The sequence below is a fragment of the Dermacentor albipictus genome, chromosome 1 (genome assembly GCF_038994185.2).
Source record: "Dermacentor albipictus isolate Rhodes 1998 colony chromosome 1, USDA_Dalb.pri_finalv2, whole genome shotgun sequence".
Taxonomy (NCBI): domain Eukaryota; kingdom Metazoa; phylum Arthropoda; class Arachnida; order Ixodida; family Ixodidae; genus Dermacentor; species Dermacentor albipictus.
In genome coordinates, this window is record NC_091821.1 from 78,441,683 (window position 1) to 78,464,261 (window position 22,579).

The window sequence follows — 22,579 nt, forward strand, 5'->3', positions numbered from 1 at the left end:
AGCGACTTAACGCCGCGGTGAAGGCGTGCCAAGCTCGCGGTTCTCGCCGACGCGTTTGTGATACCATCACTTGAACGTAGGCTAATGAAGCAAGAGAAAGACGGGAGGGGCTCTACTCCGTAAAAACAAGAAGGAAAAAAAAGGAGAGCGAGAGAGAGAGAGAGAGAGAGAGAAGCCGCGCCCCCGACGAGCAAATTAAATACGACGATGAGGCAAAGAAGAAGAACGAGGGCCGTGGCTCGACCGCGCTTCCTGTTGCTATCGCGATCACTTTGTTCGTTCGGTTCTTTTCCTTTTCTTCTTCGCTCATTCTTGAACGCGACCTCCTCCGTGAAAAAAACTCGAAGAGCGAGGACTGCTTGCGCGCCGCGCCAAGTCGGTCAAACGAGAAGGATCACACTGCTTGTTTCCTCGTTTCCTTTCTTATTGCTTGCTCGTCTTCATCGGTGGCCGCTGCCGTTTTGCACTCTCCGCCGATGTGCTCGGCCCGAGCTATTAAAACGACAAACGATAACGCGGCGTCGGGCGCCCGCGTACTGCCCCACTCGTCTCGACGCCCGCACTCCAAGGTGCGCTCTCCCCACGCCTCGCTCCGTTTTCCTTTCTTTTTATTTTCTTTTTTGCCTGTCCACACCCGCCCCATTAAAGTTCGCTCCCAATTTCGACCACGCGTTCCTTCGGAGAGCGCACTCAGCCGCGCCGCGCTGTACTCATATCCGCGCACCAGCGGCGGCAACTCGTCCCTCCCCGTTTCCTCATTCTATACCTTATGAGAAAGCACGTGTGGGCTGTACTTCAGCGGGAGCAGGCAGTGACCAAGTTCAGAGGTGCTTCTTTATCGGCTCTGAGAGGTTTTTAAGTCTGTGGGCCGGGCTTCCGTGACAAAGCCTACTTGTACTCTCATGCAAACTAGACTCACGAACTGTTTTGAGCACGGCGTCTGAATGAAGAGGCAGTGATGTGTCTCGCACGCTACGCGGCTAATAATGAGTGAAAGATGGAAAAAAAAAAACGCGGGAAATATGGGGGGGGGGGGGGGGCTTGCGCAAAGCTCGCACTCGACACAAGCCTGGAACAAGCGCATGTGTGTGTATATATATATATCAAGAAGGTCGTTCGTTGAGAGCAATGGATTTGGGCAAGTGCTTCTTGTCAGATAGTTCCGATTTCACGATACGAAAAGGCGCGCGGTTCTGAAGCAGCCATGCTTCGGAGGCTACGAGACCGTGTAGTTCCGAAGAAGCCTAAAAGGTGCATTTGTAAGGCAGCATTTCTATTTCTGTCCTAATGGCAGTGAGAGGACGGCGTGAAAGTTACCTGATTATGTTATTTTTTCTAAACGCATAATTGACGAGGGTACCAACAAAGTTGAACGCCAATAGCCTGTATTGCAATCTGTTACTCTTACATATATATATATATATATATATATATATATATATATATATATATATATATATATATATATATATATATATATATATATATATACACAACAGAAAACCAAGAAGAGAACGGCACCGGGCTGCGTTGTCAATCAGTGTTTTTTCTTCTTTGTTAACTGAACGGCCTCGGTCCGCTAGCAAGCTTTATATATTTGTGCCGACCGTACGCACTTACGCGTAAATTAAACAGCCATTTTTACGACACGCACATAGTTTACTACATATGTGTGTGTGTGTGTGTGTGTGTGTGTGTGTGTGTGTGTGTGTGTGTGTGTGTGTGTGTGTGTGTGTGTGTGTGTGTGTGTGTGTGTGTGTGTGTGTGCGCACGACAACCGGCTTCACTTAAGATAAAGAAAAGACGAAAGGGCAGGGAGGTCAACGAGGCGTAATATTACGTCCGGTTCGCCACACCTCACACATGAGAATAGGAGCACGGTAGGAAGCGAGAGGACTGGCGATTCATGCGCAAGGTAGACTGGCGCAGCTCAAATCAACTCCGAGCCAGGCAGGCGCTTGCTTTTGTACTACAGCTCGCGAGGCCGACGAAGAGCGACAAGTGAACTAGCGCCAAGCGGCGGCGTGCGCACACATCACTAAGCTAGCTACCGCTTCGGCGCCCTAACGCTCCCGAATACTTCGCGCCTCGTGGCACGAGCACGAGCCCGAGGTCCCGTGACTCACGGCGTCGTCAGCGCTGCGTAACTCTGAACGAGAGCCAGGGACCGCAGGGCGGTTTATCGCGAAACACGACCGCTCTTTGCTGCCTTGTACAACGCGGCTACAAGACGAGCAAAGAAGCCTTCACCTCCTTTCTCACTCTTCTTTCGCCCTAGTGCTCCTTTAAGTACCACGTCCTTGTATCCTGCTTCCGTGCACAGCACGCCGCCCTTGCTCTGTGGGAAAGATCTGCTCCCCGTTGAACGGCATAATTTGACGACATGCTATTGTCAGCGCGTACTTTTTCGTTTGTTTCGTTATGTAGTCGTTACTCACATAAAGAACCAGCGTGCTCTAGTTTAAATTATTAGCGATATATTTAAAGGGGAAATGATGTAGGGTTCCAACTCTAAACCGTTTCGCAGTGGTAACAGAAATGTACAGAGACGGGAAAAATAAATCGTTAGTAGTACAGGAGCTGGTGCAGTCATAGCGGAAACGCCCGGACACTGAGTTAAGGACCGTCTGCACAAAGCCGTCAATTTCGGAGTCAGCTAGTGACGTCCAAAATCGGCTTTCGGGTGGTCGAGCATTTAAGTGAGGCTACTACATTTAACCACTGAGTTTGTGGTATGGCCGGTCTATTGAACAGTCTAAGTAAGACGTTTCTGGTATGGCCGATGTACTGAACAACCTAAGTAAGACAGTAAGATAGCTTTAAGGTTCGCCTCTACGAGTGCAGGTGCACGTGAACACTCGGGACCTACGCTATTCAAAAGTATCGTCTTAAGCAAAAGCTTGCTACGCACGTTGGTGTTAATAAGCTTTACAGTGTGCACAGTAATTAGGCACGAGAGGTCGCTCATATCCGAGAGGCAGTATTACTCTCGGTCAGCGCAATACACTCGCGGTTCACCACATCGACAGGCAGAGGAAGGCACTTCGTGAGTCTTACAAGCGGTACTCGTGTAGCGTCATGCATTAGCCGTGAGTAAGTTCAATTCTGTGTGGCACGTGTTCGACTTCCGATCCGGGCCATCCATCTCTTCTGCGCACACCGCATAGTGGTCGCCCAGGTGTCACAAGCAAGCGTCCGTCGCGGCTGCTGGAGGATTAACATACATGCACCACCCGGCGTCGATCTGTCGCCGCTCCAGCGTGCGCAGAAGCCCGAAGACGTGCACTCATGCGCTGGTGCTTTGCCGACAAGTGAGCTCTTGCTACTTTCTTCTGGAGCAGATAAACGGGTGCGATTGCAGTGTTTTCCTATACGGGAACTGGTTGCGGGGAGGTGGACACGAAACCGCTGTCGTCGGCGCTGCCTTTATTGGCCGAGTCGGCGAAGAACGCCGCCTTGGCTTCAGCTAGCTTGGCCCTCATGGGCGTGTAGCCGCCTCCGTTGCCGTTCATCTTGGTTGGCTTAGATGTCTTGATTATTGTTTTGCCAGCGGCAGCCGATGACTTGTTGCACGGGTCCTGGCCAGAGGGCTCCGCAGGAATAGCCTTGGGGAGCGCGTGCTGCAGTGAAGTGGTGATGTTGGTTACGGTCCTCGAGCTTCCCACTTCTGTGACCAACTCCATGTTAACATCCACCGTGCTCTTAAGGTTTCCCATCTTGCCAGTGGACTCAAGCGTCGACTGCACCGACTTCTCCTCGACAATTTTCTTGATTGGCCCGGCAACAGACGGGGATGAAGCTCCGCTTTTCCTCTGGGCCTCGATCTTCTCCTCCAGGATCAGGTTCGTTGCGATCTTCTTGGTATTCTCGCCACCGTCGTCGTCGATTTTTCCGTTTGTCTGCTTGATAGACACCGTAGTCGTGTTGGTCGATGGCTGAAGGTTCTTGAGAGTCTGCGGTGAAGGCTTGGTCTTATCCAGGTCAGCCACCGAGCTCAGGTTCTGTATGTTCTTCAGCGTGACTGTGTCCGTCGTCGTAAAAGTCGTAGTGGTCGTTGTCCGTCGGGGTTCGATTACTTGTGGCTGTGGAGGCACCTTGCTGATGACTATGGGTCCGCACTGAAGGTTCTTAATGGCGGCGATCGGACGCGGTTCAACTTTGTCCTCCGCCTTGTGCAAGTTCTTGAGGTCATCAGCGCTGATGTGTGCGCCTCCGCGCATTGGAAACGCGGCCGCTGACGGCTGCTGCTGCAGATTCTTCATGGAGAAGGCCGTCGGGGCGTTTCGCTGCGCCTCCGCTCGGATCCTGGACGTCGCTACGTTGTCGATGTCCAAGGTCGTTCCGGCGATGCTGCTTCGGCGGGCTTCAAACGTGGCCAAAGGCACAGGTCCTGGTCTTGGTAACCTGTTGTTGTTGGTGTAGTCGGAAGGCTGTTGCGGCTTACCGCTGGGCGGCAGCTCCTCACCCGCACCGGGCTTCTCGAGGGCGTTGTTGGTGAAGTTTGGCGGTCTGTACCTCTGGTCGTCCTGCCGGAGGCCGCCGTTGTTCAGCCTCTCGACAGGAAGCGGCGGCAAGGCCCTCTGGTGGCGGTAAGCACGGCGAGACAGCGGCGGGGTTCTGATCTCGGCCGTCGACGGCAGGCGTCGGTTGGTGGCTGCCGACTGCGCCAGCGCACTGCCGTGGCGCGACCCGTTGTTCTGGCTGTGGTTGTTGCGGCGCGCAGCGGGAGAAGCGCTGCGGTGTCGGTACAGTAGCGTGCCAGAAGAGTCCAGGTCCTCAGCAGCCGCTAGGGCTGCCGCCTTGCGGGGACCTCGGTAGTATCCTCTCGAACTGCGAGACCGCCGGTCCGAGCGGTCCAGGCTTGCGTCCGGAGTGTCCCCGTTGCTGGAGTGTCGCTCGCGGGCTCGATTCGTGCTCGACGACCTCGGCTGCACAGAGTGAGAAGAAACAAGACAGATTTATTACACCCAGAAAAACAACACTTCCATGTTGCAGTCGAACAATTGGAGGGATGAAAGAACAACGATCAAGAAAATAAACAGGCCGCCGTAGCGGCTCCAATCTATGGAATGTAAGGAGACAAGTTCATGTTTCTCTGAAGCGACGTTTACCATGCAGCCGTAAAAACCGACTCGAACTCTGTGTTTCAAGGTCGAACATAATCGGAACGGTTGAGTTTCGCGAAGCGCTTTCATGACACAACGCCGCACCTGAAGTGTGTTCTTGATAAACCTATAACTCCCAACCTGAGTTGAGTTCTCTCGGCAAAATATGCCTTATGCAATGAGTCTTGCTCACAGCGAAATCTTTTAAACCTCGGACGTACAGCTGAATATCACTACAGCTGAGAAATTTATGCCGAGGTCCTCAGCTAAATTATGTACCCCTGATATATTTATGTATTTGAACATACTTTGCGCCCTACCCGGGCACAAGCAGGAGTTCGAGCTCGTTAACCAAGAAAATATACGCGCTGAAAAGATGTACGGTAGGATATAAAAACATAACAATGGTCATAAAAATCAAGATGACTTTCACGAGGAGATGAGCAAATTAAAGCAAGGTGATGGTCACGGATAATCGCAGAAAGCACTATAGGTACATGCATTAATATATATATATATATATATATATATATATATATATATATATATATATATATATATATATATATATATATATATATATATATATATATATATATATATATATATATATATATATATATATATATATGCGTCGTACGCAATCAATCGACGCTTTTCATCGCGTTCCTACGGGCACCGCCATATTCGATCATGTGATGACCGCTCCATTCCTTGATTCAGCCTCTGCTGCCTCTGTTTACGATGGCATGTGCGAGAAACAGGGGGCACGGTGCAGCAAGCCGCAGTTTCAGCAGCTGTCGTCGACAATTAGCAAGTGGAGGGCACACAAATTTGGTCAAAGCTTCAGAAGACATGTAAATGTCGCATATCCATCCTCCCGAGCTCGTTACGCCTTGTCGAAATGCTACGAGTACTGCCACACGGTGCGCGTATACTACAAGGCAGCGCTAGAAATTGTTTTCACATGACACAGTGGTGCATGTTTTCAGCCGCTGTGTAAAAGAGAATTTGTGTCATTCGCCCGTTTTTATTTATTCCCAATGACTTTGAAGCTACAGGTTGTCATGTTTTTGCTTCAGTAACGCTTTTTGGTGCGACGTCATTACATTAAATTCCACATAATCCCTCGTGAATGTGCCAGTTGCGCTTGATTTGTTTTATTCATATCTACGAGCGAAAAACAGCCACGTTTTGAAGTTTTGCAATAGCTTAACGAAAATATGTAACATTGTTCGTCACTCGTTTACGTTGCGCCTCGTGACGAAACGTTCAGCTTCGAACATTAATACGTGACATACTTTAACCACTGATCGGTCGGCATACTTTAAGGAGTTCACTCATTTCTAATACGCGACTATGAGCCTCTCAGTAAGTTTCAGTGAAAGGGGCTGGACGTTAGTGGAGACTATTTACAAGCGCGAGCGAGTGCCTGCTAGATTTGCAGTTCTATCTGGTCATAGTATTTTTCCGGGAATTCTGTTTTTTATCAAAAATAGCAACAACAACAAAAAGTATCGCTACCGCGACACCTTGGTTTGAGATAAATTATGCTCAGCCGGCCGTGAGCGGTGGATGATAGGCAACAAATAGGACCGAGCGAAATGAATCTTTACATTATGCGCGTAGTGGGTGGGTGGGTGGGAGGGTGGATGTATGGATGGATGGATGGATGGATGGACGGACGGACGGACGGGCGGACGGACGGACGGACGGACGGACGGACGGACGGACGGACGGACGGATGGATGGATGGATGTTATGAGCGTCCCCTTTGGAACGGGGTGGTGGGTTGCGCCACCAAGCTCTTGCTATTATACTGCCTAATGTCCTACCTAGGTTAAAAAAGAAAAAAAAACGCACGATGAATTCCCATCACCAAACTTTCTGAACCCCTATTTCGAACTTTGTTTCCCTACTTCCACCGATCTTCCAATCGCCTCTTACTAATCTCTATTGCGGACATGTTCAGTTTTCCCCTTCTCTCGCTGAACCCAAGGGCTTCAAAGAGGCCAGTGGTGCCTAAATCGGCCGCTGGGCAGATATCTTCGCGTTCTAATAAAACATGTACCATCGTTTCCCTATACCGCAGCAAGCACATGCGTCATCTTCGTTTGTAGATGCGTTTACAGGTGCGTCGTATATAGGTGCGTGTTCTAAGGCAGCCTGATCTCGCTTCCAAAAGTAATGATATTCCCTTTGAGTTATCATAAATTGTTTATTTCTAATTTCGTTTTTTTTCCTCTTAAGTAGTTACTCATGGCAGGTTTCTTTCCTATTGCCGCCACCCATGAGATTATTTCAGCCTCTCTGGCTTTCCGCTTGACGTTTTTTGTTGCTGTGTTACTCACCCTACAGGCCGCATACTTGCTGGTAAGCTTCGTAGTTCTTTTGCTCCATGGTGAATCAATCTTTGACTGGCGCTGCTCTGCTTTTAAATATATCATGTGGCATCTCTCTCTAGTAACATTAAAAAAAGTGCTGAAGAGTTGGTCAGACTTTAGCTTTGTACGTTTCCAAGCAGTTCTCTTGGGGAATTCAAAACTGCAAAAACTGCAGCGAGAACGGCCGTTCATCGGCGTATACAGCAGAATTGCATCGGCGGTGCAGCGCTAACCCGTGCGTTTGGTGACTTCGTTGACTAATGTATGCGTTCCCATAAAAAAAAATCGCAATTACTCTTCTTGAGGCGGCTTTGACTGCATTTATTCGGCGATGTCACATGTATTCATTGGCAGAAAGGTCACAATGGCGTGTACAGACATCGCACCGTGAGGATTTGTTTGATATAAGTCTGCACTAACGACGGGTGCTGATTATTGAGGTACAGAAGCAGTATTACGGCAAGGGTAGAATTAAAAAAAAACGATCGAGACATCGCATTACTCAACAAAATTTAGCGGCTAGTTAACATGAACTCCACTTCATATAAATGGGATTCTGCGCGTTTATCTGCAGGACGCACCTGGCACGTATGTGGACCGGTTTGTCCCAAACACCGGTAACATCGTGTTCATACCCGCTACCACAGAGGCAGCGTCTTCCCTACAGCTGTCACTGCAGAAGAAGCAGTCTGGCAGCCAAACAAAGGAAAAATGGCAGCCGCGAACTTCAGCCATCCAGCGCTGCAAAGGGTTGTCGTCTGCTACTGCTCCCGAGCTTACTGTTGGAAGCACCCGCTAGGTGGCTATCAGTGGCGCCTCTATAGGAGGTGCATTACGCGTATACCGGCCCAGTATTTACCGGAGCCAATATGTGGGAGCCAGAGCTCGGCGCAACCGCCTGTCATTAGAGAGATGGTACTCTTATACGAAAAGAAGAAGCCAATAACTCGCACATATCCTTTTCCTTCCTTTCCCTGCTGGCTTACGGCCATATATAGGGTAACATTAGCACGAGGTCATTTAGGCACTTGTATTTCTTCAAACCTCAAAGAGAGAGAGAGCAAATGATAAATGAAAGGTAGGGAGGTTAACCAGGACTGAGCCCGGTTGGCTACGTCACAGTGGCATGCATATATGAGAAATGTTGGTCGACAACGCTACCCGGTGAGGTTTGCCCTTGACGAAATGATACAGCCGCAAGTAACGACTTGCTTGTTGGGGACAACAATGTCGATAAAAGTTGCTGAGCTAAACCTTGCACACAAACACTTTCGAATGAAATTATCGGCTCCAGTAATCGCACCTATTAGGGCTTTCTGTGAGCAACGCAGAAGAGACCCGACTTCCTACGTTGTTGAAACAAACGCAGCCGTCCTATGACGAAACGTGAGCAACTGGAGCTATTTCGAACGGCTTACACTTCGTCTTTTCTTTTCGACCGCACAGATTAATGTGATAGCGCACGATGGTGCTGGCTCAGCGTTGTGAAAATCCTTGTCTGCAAGTGTATACAAGTAGACTTCAGCTGCGTGGCCCCTCTTGTGTCCTCGCTGGCCGGGCGCTTTAAATTTTGTTTGCAGCAGACCAAACAGTTACGTTTGTTTATACGAACCGCACCGCTCCGTTACGCGGAGGCGTCGCCCCAAGTCGGTGCACACAAGCCACTTCCCCAAACGAGGAAAGTTCGGCCCTGCCGCAGATGTTGCTCCGCGCGTATTGTTGCGGCGCTGCTTGCATCGGCTACGAGCTCCACTGAAGACCCGGCGGCACGTACGATATTCGAGGTCACGCGAAGTCGTCCAGTGTTGGAACATTCATCAAGCCGAAAACATTCATCACAAGGCAGCATTTGTCAAAGCAGAAAAGGAAGAACACGCCTTCTGTGTGCACGACTCGCTCTGAGCGCGCGCGTGCGTCTGTTCGACTGGCCACAGGGCGCCGTTGCTGCACACACCGACACTATACCGAACTCGTTTTAATCGGTGCCCACACCCGCACCTCCGCCTTCACCAGTCGGCTCCGCCTGCATTTTATTTAGCGAGGCCGCCATTAAGTGACCTGATCTCTCTCTCTCCCCGCGCTGCTGGTGCGGACAAAAAAGGAAAGAAAAGAAAAGAAAGAAAGAAAGAAAGAAAGAAAGAAAGAAAGAAAGAAGGAAAGAAAGAAAGAAAGAAAGAAAGAAAGAAAGAAAGAAAGAAAGAAAGAAAGAAAGAAAGAAAGAAAGAAACATTTTTTCTGCAACGCTGTATCGCCTAGTCGAGCGCAGCTTTGGTATAGACAAATGCAAATGAAGCGCGAGAAACAGCTCCCCGAGCCCATTGGGAAGGGCCGAGAGCGGGCGACTCGCTTTTTTCGCAAGTTGGCCGGGTTATGTGTTCAGACGATCGGTCTCTCCGCTTTGCCCCTCTTGGAGCGGTCGCTTCTTTCCGCCACGCTTTGTGGGCGTTGTGTGCCGGGTACCTCGGCAGTACCGTTTAGCAGTACGCAGTCGGGCGTCCAAAGGAGGTACACGCGCCTGCTTCAGCGACGAAGAATGACCACCTGATGCTCACTCGGGCGCTGATACCGACAGAGACAGTGGGGCCGTTTATCTACATCGTGACCTCAATGTGCCTGTGACCGCAGATATCGACCGGTCACGGGTCGTTGGTACCCAAATGGGCACCTATGTGGTGCAATGTAAGAAACGCGCCTCATGCCCCAAACTTGCGTGCGTACCGTGAATTTCAGCGCGGCCATGGGCAGGCTTGTTAGATTAAGTGCTCGTCTGGAGAACAGAGCGAAGAATTACTGCGTTGAAGGTGAGGACTCGGTGCGCTAATGAGCCGTGATAGCCTTGTATTTTTGTTGAAACATGAAGTGTTGTTTATTTCCCAGGTCTCTGCGTCGTACGTAGCGGAAACAATGCAACTACAACAAACAGATCAGTAACTGAGTAGCTTCACTCCAGTGAGCACGCAGAAAATCCGAGAAGGAAATGTACCTAAGCAATTTTCTAACGTAACACACGGTTTTACTTCTTGCGCGGAGCCTAAGCTTCAGAAAAAAAGCCCTGCGCAATAGGTGCGTGGCTAAGGTGAAAATAAACAAATGAAAATAAAATAAAAAAACAGAGGAAGAAAGTAAAGAAAAGAAGGGAAGACAAAAAGAAAAAACAGGAAAGCCGCGCATGCTTCTGATGGAAGAAGTTACCACGTGAAGTGCAGATATACGCACGTGAATTTGCAGGTGAGCGCTGTGACGTACATGGTTGCGCGTACACCTTCGGGGCTATTGTGCGCATGTTGCTCGGCAAGTTGCGAGTGTGTGCTGCTTCCTTGCAGCCGCATCTTTTTACGACAAAGAACTACATTACAATCCACTAACCCAAATCTATTCACCAAGTTCTTTCGGCGAAAAATGATAGTGCCCCGCATTTTCTTCACTTCGAGCGGACCACCGCAGAACCGTACCGTTTTTATTGCGACAGCAATTATACGGACACTCCAGAAGAATTGCCGCCGTCGGCGTAGCCGTGATGTTCCGTATAAAGTCAAAGTGAGGCAAGCTCGCGGTCGCATGCCCTATGCTGTAGGTACAAGGAAAAGCTTGCGAGGGTGAGCCGACAAGGATAGTGGCTTGATATCACGCGTACAAGCGAAGATGCACGCTGTCTTCTCGCGCGCGAAATTTGGGGGGGGGAGGGGGGGGGGGTTGCAGGTTTCTGGCAGCTCCTCTTCTATACTTCAGCCGCGGCTGCCCGTGACGTGGCTGCGCCAGCCTCTCTCGGCGGTAATCTGCGGTGGGTGCAACGAGTAGGCAACCCGAGATGATGGTTTCGTGTGCGCTGTGTTCTCGCGCGCATATATATATATATATATATATATATATATATATATATATATATATATATATATATATATATATATATATATATATATATATATATATATCGCCATCATGCGATGAAGCCAACACGATGTGGCCTTCTTTTATACAACCCACCACGGTGAGTTAGCGGCTAGGGCGCTGCAAAGCGCGAGGTCGCGGGATCGAATCCCGGCAGCTGCGGCCGCACTTCAGGGGGATCGAAATGCAATAACGCCCGCGTCCCGTGCATCGGGGGTACGTAATTAAATATCCCCATGGTGGTCAAATCGAATCGTGGTCTTGGTACGTAAAAACCCAGGATTCAATCCAATTCTTTCATCCGTCCGGCATGCTTCTATGTATCTTAAGAAATGTACGGGGGAGAAGACATTTACCGAAGCGTGAGGACTGACTCAAAGCCTATAGTCAGAATAGCTTACGATACAGCGAAGCGTACCACTAAAGTGAACCGGAACCGACGTATGTCACGCAACTAAACAGAAATCATTTACGAAGAAAAAAAAAAGTAACTATGTTCGGAAACACCTTTTCTAAGAAACATGTCGAAATTTGTTTGTGGATATCAAGGATGTTTTGGAAAAGAGAAATCTAAAAAACTTTGCCTGCAGGAGCAGCCGGGGCCGCTTAAGATATCTCCGCAAGCACACATTAAAGAAGAAAAAAATACCATAGTCGTCCGTAACAGCTTTAAATTTTGGCAGCAATTATTTTCACAGTTTGTTTCCAATCTCCTATTTTTCATAATTGGAAACGGTTGCGGCTGAAACGCTTGTGAGCTCGAACGAGTTTGGACACCTTTGGGGCCTCTATATAGTGTAACGATTCGTCTCGCTCGATTATGTATTCCTTCTTAATTAAGTACCGCTGTGGACCGGCCGATCAAATTGTGATAACGTAGGCGAAGCACCGCTTGGACCACAAACAAAGCACGTGAAGAAAAAAAAAAGGGGGGGGGGGGGTCGTCAGCGCTCCGTCAGCCGGTGTTGCCGCTGAAAAAAAAAAAAAAACTGCGGTCTGCCCAGTCGCGAGAAAGGACGGCGACCCGGAGCAAACTACCACCCTGCCGAATATTTGTTTTAGTATTATTACTGGTCAGGATTACGGACGAGTCAAAGGAACTGAAAGGAGACATAGAATGAGATAGAAAGAAAGAAAAAAGAAAGAAAGAAAGAAAGAAAGAAAGAAAGAAAGAAAGAAAGAAAGAAAGAAAGAAAGAAAGAAAGAAAGAAAGAAAGAAAGAAAGAAAGAAAGAGAAACCCCGTCGAATTGCACAGTCGGCGACGTGCAAAATTCCCACTTTCCCCGCACTGATTGCAGTTCGGACATGCACCACACAAAGGACGATGACACGTGACGAGAGGGCGCGCGCCTCTCCTTTTGTATAGAAAAGTTCTAAACAAAATCAAAACAAAAACGCAACACCCCCCCCCCCCTCCCCCCAAAAAATAAAGAAAACAGAGTCCTTTCGAAGTAAGAAAGCGACGACGACGTGTCTGAGCGACCGGCTTCGCGGCGAGAGTTGCCCGCGTTGCGTGGGCGGCAGAGAAATCGAGTGTGACCGTTTCTCCGGACAATTGAAGCCGTCGGGAAAAAAGGAGTCGCGACGAGGCATTCTCACTCCGTGGCGATCGGGCACGCACGGAGCGGTTGTCAACTGCATACAGAGCTGTCGTGCTGGCACTGGCCAGTTCTTCCGCGTGCTATAAAACCGGATTTCGCGCCGTATACGCGTTGACAGTGCCCTTGTTAGCTCCGCACTGTATGTACTCTGCGGCCTGACCGCGTGCACGGTTGACGTGCGGCTGTGGTTTGCCGCTCGGTCGACAAAGAGGCTGAGAAACGCCGGGATCGACTCGCCGCGTGCTCTCGACGGCGCCGGGCTGGTTTCCGTCAAACGGTGTACGGCGACGTGCGGATGTCTCGCCCGAGGGACGAAAGCACGTGCTTGGGTCGGGCACCCAGTGACGCGCCGTTGCGCGTAACCTCAACGGATTATATGCTATAGGGTGTGTTTCCGGCAGTTGCTCATGGTAAAATTCGGAGCATGTTTCTCGGAGTTTATATTTTGTAAAAAAGAAAAACAAATATATTGGCCTCTATTGGTGTTTATTTTCGCTAACTCGCATTATACAAAATTCAACGTGTAATTGCTTCTTCTTTTTTGACTTCGGAAATTATTAACTAACTGCTCCAGGTTTATCGTAAACGGAGAACGTAAGCTCGTCTGGCTATTTATTCGTCTGCAACCCGCGCTTAGAAGTGAATGCATCCGCAACCTGTGCGATGATTAATTGTAATTTAGCACTGACAAGCACCGCCTCCTCGAAGTGAATCCCACGGCCTCCGTTATTAGCTGCCGAGAGCTAATGACAAGAGTAGAATGCACCACCACGATACTGTGAGAACCACGGTCCCAGAAATCAGCCAGTGCTGCAGTGCGGGCTCGTTGGTAAGGCATCTTGGAGTATACTATTGCAGCGCGTATATAGACGAGGACGCAAGAAGGCACACGAAAGACACAGGCACACGGCGCCAACTTCCTTTGTCTGTGTCTTGTCTTTCCAAAAGAAAGACGAGACGAACCCAACTCCTAATCGTGCCAACCAGACTCTTCGCTGTCGCAAATGAGATGAACCTCATTGTGTGAGGTACGCCTCCTCTCGTGCAAAATAAGTTCACGGCCGATGTATGAACAAGTACCACATATAAAGGTCGATTCACTCAGGTCGTAAACGCGAGGCTCAAATGTGGTCTGGAAAGACCTCGGCAGTGAAATGAACTTCTTACATGCTGTATCGGTGCGACTACATCTCGCAGGGGCTAAACACAAGTGCATGAAAATGATACAGCCTTATTACGCTGCTCATTAAAGTACTGGTGAAATGTACAAGCAGTGACAATAGAATGATAAAGTTTTCTGCAGTCGCGCAGTATTACGTTTTCATAATCGGACAGAAGTGGGTGCCGTAAATGCGTCAACCTTCTGCAGTTCACTTTCGGTTTTGTTGCGGCGCTTAATGGTCGATATGGTATCGCCACATCCCTTTACAGTGAGATTTTAAGCAAGAACTGGTGAGTATAAAAACCATAAACAGTGGAACCAGCATGCTTGACTGCCCCTTCAGAAAGCATCACACCCTGGTACAACAAGCAATTTCGCGCACAGAGGCGACGTGAAAGCCAATGTCTTAGATTCTTCAGCCTACCTCAAAGAAGGGAAGTTTCATACAAATGTCGCCACGCATACGCGTTTCCGTACACTTGCGGCTGCACACGCTGATAGAACCGCACGCCCGCGGCGACAACCGACACCAAAGACACGCGTGTTTTTTCGACAGCGTGCGCAACACGACAGCGAGGCACAACGCGGCGCTTAGGGATTGACTGAGACACCAAAGGACCCAATGACGCGGTCGCGTACATGACAGCGACACCTGTATGTCTAATTACGTCCGCTTAATTACCCGTGATTGCACGCTTCGCGGCTCCGCAGCCGTGCCCACGCCTTATAAGCGCGCGTATTTCGAGACGCAACGAGAAAGCTGGCCCGAGTGCACTTTCTTCATTTCCCGCCCCTCTCTCAGCACACACACGTGGAGCACGAAAACGACGGCGTGCGGCTCAGGTCGTAATCACGGAGGACGCTCACGCAGCGTCGTTCGCCTCCATATATGTTGGGCACAGTGTGGCGCGCGCCGCGTTAGGCCCGCAATTTACAATTTGCTACAGACGCAGAGCGCAAAGCGCTACCGTGGCCCCCGAGATATGGCAAAACGACGGCGTGCCATTGACTTTTAGAACCAAGGAATGAAGCGGCCTACATTTTTTGTCGCCCTCTCTCCCAGTCGCTCGGTGCTCGCTTATCCGCCCGGCAAAAGCGGTCGAAGATGAGTGCGCTACAGAGACCGAACCTCGGTCAAGAATTTTACTGGCCGCACTCGGGCGGCGCGGCTTTTTCGCTCAACAGGCGGCCGTGCTCGCCTCTCGGGCAACCCCCGAGCAGCTGTAGCTGCGAGTCCCGAAGTACTTGAGCGAGGAAGCGGGAACGCGAGGGATCCAGAGGTGTCGACAGTCGGTGTGTGCGTGTGTGCGCGCGCGCGCAGTTCCTCTATCGGCGCCGCCCTACTTGGGGCGTTTTCTCCTATGTGGTCGGAGGAAGTACTACGGGTTCGACCCGCCGAGAGATCAGTGGCTCGGATCTGTTTCGCGAGAAAAAAGCAAACAAACAAACAAACAAAAATCAAGCTCTGCCCACGGGCGTTGGCATGGACTGGTCGAAGTTGGGGGTGGGGGCGGTTTTGGGTATAGAGTTACTGTTTGGGGAAGTGGAATCACGAATATACATGCGACGGCGTTGCCCAGTAACAAAAACATGAGAGAGAGATATTTATATAGAGAGAGACAGACAGACAGACAGAGCTGTCTTTATTTAAAAGCAAGGGGTTTGCCAGCGTAAATGTATTCGCTTACGTTATACACAAATCAAAACAAAAATAAGCAGACTTCAGAGGTTCCTCCGGCTTTGGACTAATTCACTGCGACCGCAGCAGGCTCTCACGGCGCACGCTGTCATTTTCGCGAACTTGCAACACAAAGCTCTCCTCGTCCGCTACAGCATTAGTTGCGTGTTGTCGCCTCCGAGATACATCAACAGACGCTCTCAAAGAGTGTGTGGGGCGCCAAACCTCGCAGATATTGACAAGGGCCAAAGCTGCATGACAGCGCAGTTAGCGCATCCAGCTCCCAAGCGCACATACCGCTGCAGGGGCGTGAGTTTGAACCCTTGGGCAAAGTTGTGTTTCTCTCCCCCCTGGGTGAACCTGAGGATGAGTAGACGTACCACGACACAATAACGACCGGTAGCATCGGCGTATCGATTATCTCGTTACCATCACAGCGCTATAGGTGTTAGGTATGTACACTTCGTCTCATGCCGTCGGAATCGTCGTATAGCGAAAGTAGTGACCGAGGCGTCCGTTGCGCTCAGCCTTAATCCGCCGGGAGCTCGGCCCATGGAACGGTGAACGACAGGCGCGCCCAAGGGCCGAACGAGACCGCGCCAGAGCTGGTGGAACGCGGAAACCGCGAGCGAAGCGTGCGTCGCCGGGCGGCATATCGCGCCAAGTCCGCTTAATTAACGACCTCACGGACAAAACCGCTCCCGGCGATCGCGGCAGGCCAGCGAACACCTCGGCGCAGCGGGCACGTGTGTAATAGTGGCAGATACGCGATATTCCCACCCCGCGTGCCGAGGCGACCGCGATGCCAGCGGAGACGCCTTCCTCGGGCGCGCACCGCTATAAACAACCGTCAGTCGCGGCGCCTTCGCTTATAGCCACAGAACACCTATACATGGCTTAGCCGCATCAGAAGTCGTTCCCTGTACAGAACGTATGCTACAAGACCGCGTTGTGATCTTTCCTGCACTCAGGGTGGCCAGGTACGCGCACCGTCGCCGCCGAGATCAACTGTTCGCCGACGCCTGATAAGGAGCGATGGCGGTGGAAAAAGATACGCGTTCCCTTTGTGGGACACGTCGAGAGTAGCGGACAGCGCACACGTGGAACTATAGGAGCTCCAGCACCTCTACAGATTGAAAAATTTAGGTTACGGAAGTTTCACCGACCCAGAGAGACTCGTAACTTATGAGAGACGTCGTAGTGGGAGGCTCCGGATTAATTTAGACCACTCCAAGTTCCTTAATGCGCGCCCAAATAACGATCGTAAATGCGGACGGAACGCGACTGCCGCGGTCGGTATATAAAATCGCAACCGCAACGTCGTGCTCAGCAACATACTCACTGAGACACTGCGGTTGGTGAAGAGAGCGAAAGTTGAACATGTTATAGTGTTATTTACAGTCACAGTATTTAGTAAGGTGTAGATTTTGCCTGCAGCTTGGCTAACATCACTTAATATGACGCCGCAGACAAGGGCGGTCACATTAGTTTTTCTCCTCCTCCTTCCTCGCCACATTGGCTTGCACACATTCCCGAGGCAGTTGAGCGACCATAGATAGCGGGCGCCCCCTCCACCTCATGGATAGTCCTTTTCAAGCAATCGAGTGAAATTGCATGTTCGACGCTCAGTGCATGGGCTGTAAAAGTCTGCGCCTGGTTCTCCGACAGGTGGAGCTTGAGGGTAATGCGAGGTGACTCCAGGATCTTCACGTACGTTATTGACGCTCTTTCGGGCTCGGTTGCCACCGGCGGCAAGTTTTTTCTTCATCCACTTTAATTTCCATTAATTTATCGTTTCTTTATTTCATTTATTAAGCACAAGTAATTTCCCCTATGTTGTCCTTGGTGTCAGTGTTGGCTTCTGCCCGTCCTGCGGCCAGACCTCCACTCTACGTCACATGCTCTGGGAGTGCGGGTCGACATACCCCAAGTTCATCTAGGAGGAGTGGGACTCGCTTTTGCGTAGCCCCGCTCTAGAAAAGCAAATCCTGGCCGTCCGGCGTGCCCACGACCGGGCCGGTGGGCTAGACCTGCCGGTCCCGACGTGGGACTAGCCGGGTGCGCGACGAGTTCGCGTCCTCGCCGGACCTACAATAAAGTTTATTCACTCACTCACTCACTCACTCTCATGATATGACAATATATATATATATATATATATATATATATATATATATATATATATATATATATATATATATATATATATATATATATATATATATATATATATATATATATATATATCAATTAGCCCGCCATTCTCTTTGTTTGAAGACATGCGTGTTTTAGGCGAGTCTTCCTTCACTTCTTTACATAGGTGTTTTAAATTACGCTAGAGCCACGGCCCTTCGAACTAAATTATTAATGGGTTCCGACTACGAGCCGTCTTGGGAAAACCTGACGCCGAAGTATATTTACTGTTCGCATATTTCTTAGTTCCCGTATGTTCAAGACATATTCGCTCGTTATTTCGTCCATTTTGTTTGTAAAATACACGTGTACGCACTTTTCTGTGTTTAAGGACACCTGCGCAGTGCGTAGACACCTGCGCATGCGCAGTGCGTGCTCCGCGGCGACCTGCTATCGCTGCTCAGGCTGGCCCGCGAACAACGACCGCGCGATGTCCGGAAAGGCTTCGGCGCCGCTGGGGCCACGGTCGCTGCCGAAACGCCCCGAGGCGCCGCCGGCGCACGTCGCCTCGATGCTTGCGTCGTCACGTACGGCGGCGCGTCTGCCCGAACACCGTACGATTTCTCGACCCCGCAGACAGCGCGAGGCCATTGTTGAGGATGCTAGCCGGCCAACGAGGCAGACGTGCGGCTGTTGAATTCCCCACCTTCGCCTATGCGTATTATGTTTTTCCATTCGACACGACGACGTTACAGCCACCCTTGTTTTCCCGTTTGGAGGCGGATACGGACACCAGGCGAAACACCCGCACTCGCTCTTGGTGGCGAAAAAAAAAAGAAAAAAAAGGAGAAAGGACAGCTATGTGTATACGTACGTGTGCCGTGAACGCGGGGAGCGGACGTGACGATGACTACACACTGACGGCGTGTTTATAGCTTATGTCGGCTAGGTCAACTCTGAGACATGTCGAGCAAGCAAGCGCGTCTAAGCGCGGCTTTTCTTCTTTCTCCCCGTCCGTGCTGTAGATCGCTATGTTGTAGGGAAACTTGTATTGCTCCGACATTCATGTCCCAATCTGAACACATGTGCGCAGAAATAGTCATTCCGCAGTGTAATTATGTAGCCTTGTGTGATGGTGCACTGTGCACTGAGCGATATTGGGCCCGAATATGTACGGTCGTGAGAAGAAGTGAAAGTTCCACTTTGTATAGAGCGCAGCTTTTAGGCGCCCATTCCTTCGCCGTCCCTCGACGTAACCGCGCGAACGCGCTCGTGCCACTAGCTCGCGCTTTCGTCGTCTTCTTCCACAGCTGGCTCCAATGTCGCTCGTCATGCCAACGTTCCTACGTTGCCCCTCCCTCTGCGAAGGCGCTGACGGCACTGGCCCACTGCCAGTCGGTGCGGTGATTTTGGTCTCAAATTCTTTGCCTCAATATATCGCGAAATGAAAACACGAGGTAGTGCTTCTCGTGCCGTTTATTCGAAGAACTAATCACCAAGTTTCCAAAATCGGCGATGAAGAAAGAACAATAAAAATAAGTAGGAAGAAGGAGTGTTCTCAAAGCGGCGAAGGGCAAAGAATAATACATCTAGATTACTCGCATACGCTGCAGCACTAAGAAAAACAACAACAACAAGATAACATGACACCGTTCACTGAGACGTGCGCAAGGTTATCACAGAGCCCGACGCCCATGCCAACAAGGGACAATTTGCGATCGCATAGGCAACACGTGCAGATTCGACCACCAGCAGCACGTTTAATGGAGGACAATGTGCGCCTTGAAACAACGCGCACTCCACACCCCTCGGCCCCTCTACCAATCTGCAGGTTCTCGCGCTCCGACGCGCGACCCGCGGCACAAACGAAACGAGGAAGCGCGTGTTCCTCCTGGCGTCCCCCATCTGCGATCACACGGTGTCGAAGCGTCGAGTGCACGCGGGGCGGGCGCGAACGGCGCCACTCTACGCCGTCTCGGGGGTCGACGGTGCATCGCTGTGGCCGAGCACACGACGACGAAGATAGCGCGCGCGCGTCAGGTGGGCCGGCGCCACACGGACGAGGAAATTGTAAATAACTGTGATCGCACATCGTGGATGCTGCCGCCTCCGCTGAGCTCTCATCTGATCCGGCCGCGAGGCTTTACGGCGGAGTACGTTCTCTCTCCCCCCCCCCCCCCGCCCCGCTCCTTCCAACAGCTCTTCGCCGCATGCATTGATACTTCGAGGCAGTTGGCCCTGGAGTTTCACACCAAGCAAGAGGTCGAAGAGTTTCGGCCTCGTCGTCCTATCTCCTCACGCTTACCTTTTTTTCTTTATTTTTTCCCAATTTGTAGGTACTGTTCTGCAACAGGCACCACCGTCACGAGCCAACCACACATTCTCAAAATCGTTTCTCTCTCTTTTTATTTCTGATCTGTTTTCACCTGCAGTACTACACCTGTCTAGTATACAATGGACTATACCATGAGTGCTTCATCCTTAACGCGGAACCATGAAAGTTTTTTGCAGCTGCTGTAGCAAGAAATGGGAAAAGTCGGCTACCAAAACGCTGGTTTAAACGGCCCCTCACCAGGTCTGGCCATATTGAGCTGACGAGCGCAGAGCATACATTGCGCGATAACGATCGTGTCTGCAAAGTATTATACATCGCTGCGCGCTGCGGAAAGGTCTGAAATTTCAAACCGAACGCCGTTTTTCCTTCTCCTCGCGGCCACCGCACTCCAAGCCGGACGCCTGCGCCCTGCGCCTGCGTAGTCGTGTCCGCAGTGTGATGTCGCTGATGGAGACACGTGATTTCGAGAATTATTCAAGACAACATTTGTTATCTATGCGATCTGTTGCTTGAATTGACGAATTGAAGTTTATAGAAATAATAAAACACACAAATGGAATGTCTGCATGTTTTTTCTTTTCTGTTTTACTTCGCACCGAAGCAAGAGAGATGTACTTCCGCTTCGTCTGCTTGTTCCCACGGTCGTGCGGTCACGTGCGCAGGTACCGAAACAATGCCATTTTCTACCGTGTTCCAGCGCGTGATCATGCTCTGCGATCCGCTTGTTCTGCCTCAGTATTCGTGAAGCACTGAATTATACCACTAGTCATGTTTCCTTGTGCACAGCGCGCAAAATCGTGCGCTGCGCGGACGAGACAACTCGCGCGCGACGCCGCCGACGAAAGTGCGTAGCGCCGAAAAAAAAAAAGCGAGAAAAAAATATGAACGCGGGGCCTGTGACGTATGCGTCACGCGATCCTCGAGGTCCGGTATGGGAGAACACAGGGAAGGAATTTCGCTTGCGTAGGCTAGACGGGGCGAGTGGAGAGAGCGTCTTGCTTGGCAGTGGAGCCCGCCTACTGAAATCATGGGTTCGCGGCACAGAAATATTTCTGTCTCGGCTATTAATGAGCCGATTTCAAAAAAAAAAGAAAAAAAATGCGGCAGAACGCTCCCTAGAGGACACGTAACAACTTCCAGCGTATAACGAAAATTTGCTACGGGGCCTGGTGAGGGGCCCGTTAAGCTTCCAGTCGAACTTAAATAAAACACTGAGGCCTTTCCCGAAGCGCTCGAATCATATGGTACTGACAAGTGCACTAACATGTCCGAGGCTTGGTTGTTTACGTAATGCCACATTAACACGAACGCGATGCGTCATCTGCTTCGCCAGAAATGTTTGTTTGCTGCTTTTCAGTGATATGCATACATTTCTTTACTCTGTGCATGGTCCGATCGTGGTCTACCACTACGGATATCGATTCTTTTCATGTACATTTCTTCTTTGCTTAATAAAATTTAACCCAATCCTACTCCCATTCCTTGCTTTGCAGCCGTTTCTTTGTTTTCCATATTATCCTGCTCCACGCACTTACTTTAGCTTTCGCTGCTCAAGATCAGAACCTTTCTGAATGAGTCATAAATGAAAGCTTACCAAAGTTCTTGAAAAGTGTGCATTCAGTGCACTCTGCTAGTGTTAAGCTACGAGGTATATGCGTCTGGGTTCGCGTTCGTGTCGCAAGTTTTGCAGGTAGTGGCAACGCTATACGCTGATCAGTCCACGGTGTCTGTTTTATCCATTCTGTTGCTGCTGCTTGGTGAGTGTCGAATGCAAGAACATTGCTGCCGTTCCGCACCAATTGACAAACAGGGTGATCGAGCGGGAAATCGAATGTATACGGACAACTGTAGGTTCGATGAGATCATCACTGTTTTTAAATTAAAATCTGGGTTTTAAGTGCCAAAACCACGCTATCATTATGCGACACGACGTAGTGGATTAATTTTGATCACTTGGGGTTCTTTCACAACGTGCACCCAGTGCATGGTACACGTGAATTTGAGCATATCGACTCCGTCGTTATGTGGCCGCCGCGGCAGGGTTTTGATCCCACGCCCTCGATCGGCTGTTTGTTCCACTTTCAATAAGCACTGGAAAGTTAAACAGACTCTTTCATTGCTCCTTGCGATGTTGCTGAGTTATATGACGTTATCCTGCAACGACAAGCGAGTCTGTATTACTATTTTACTTTAGCCACGTTGGCAGTACGCATTTCGCAACATACAGTAACAAAGGACAGCTTATGCTAAAGTTGACGGCGCCCAAGGAGATCAGTTTTCGAGCACGGGCCA

At 50.2% G+C, this 22,579-nt stretch overlaps 1 protein-coding gene across 1 annotated transcript in view; it reads right to left on the bottom strand.

The window, feature by feature from the left end:
- Positions 1-1,502: 1,502 nt before the first annotated feature.
- ko (Stork-head domain-containing protein knockout) overlaps positions 1,503-22,579 on the bottom strand; it is a 408,043-nt gene continuing 386,966 nt past the window's right edge. The window contains exon 5 of the mRNA XM_065448057.1: positions 1,503-4,928. Coding sequence (XP_065304129.1) covers positions 3,369-4,928 — 1,560 coding nt within the window. The 3' untranslated portion in view covers positions 1,503-3,368. The remainder of the gene's footprint in view (positions 4,929-22,579) is intronic.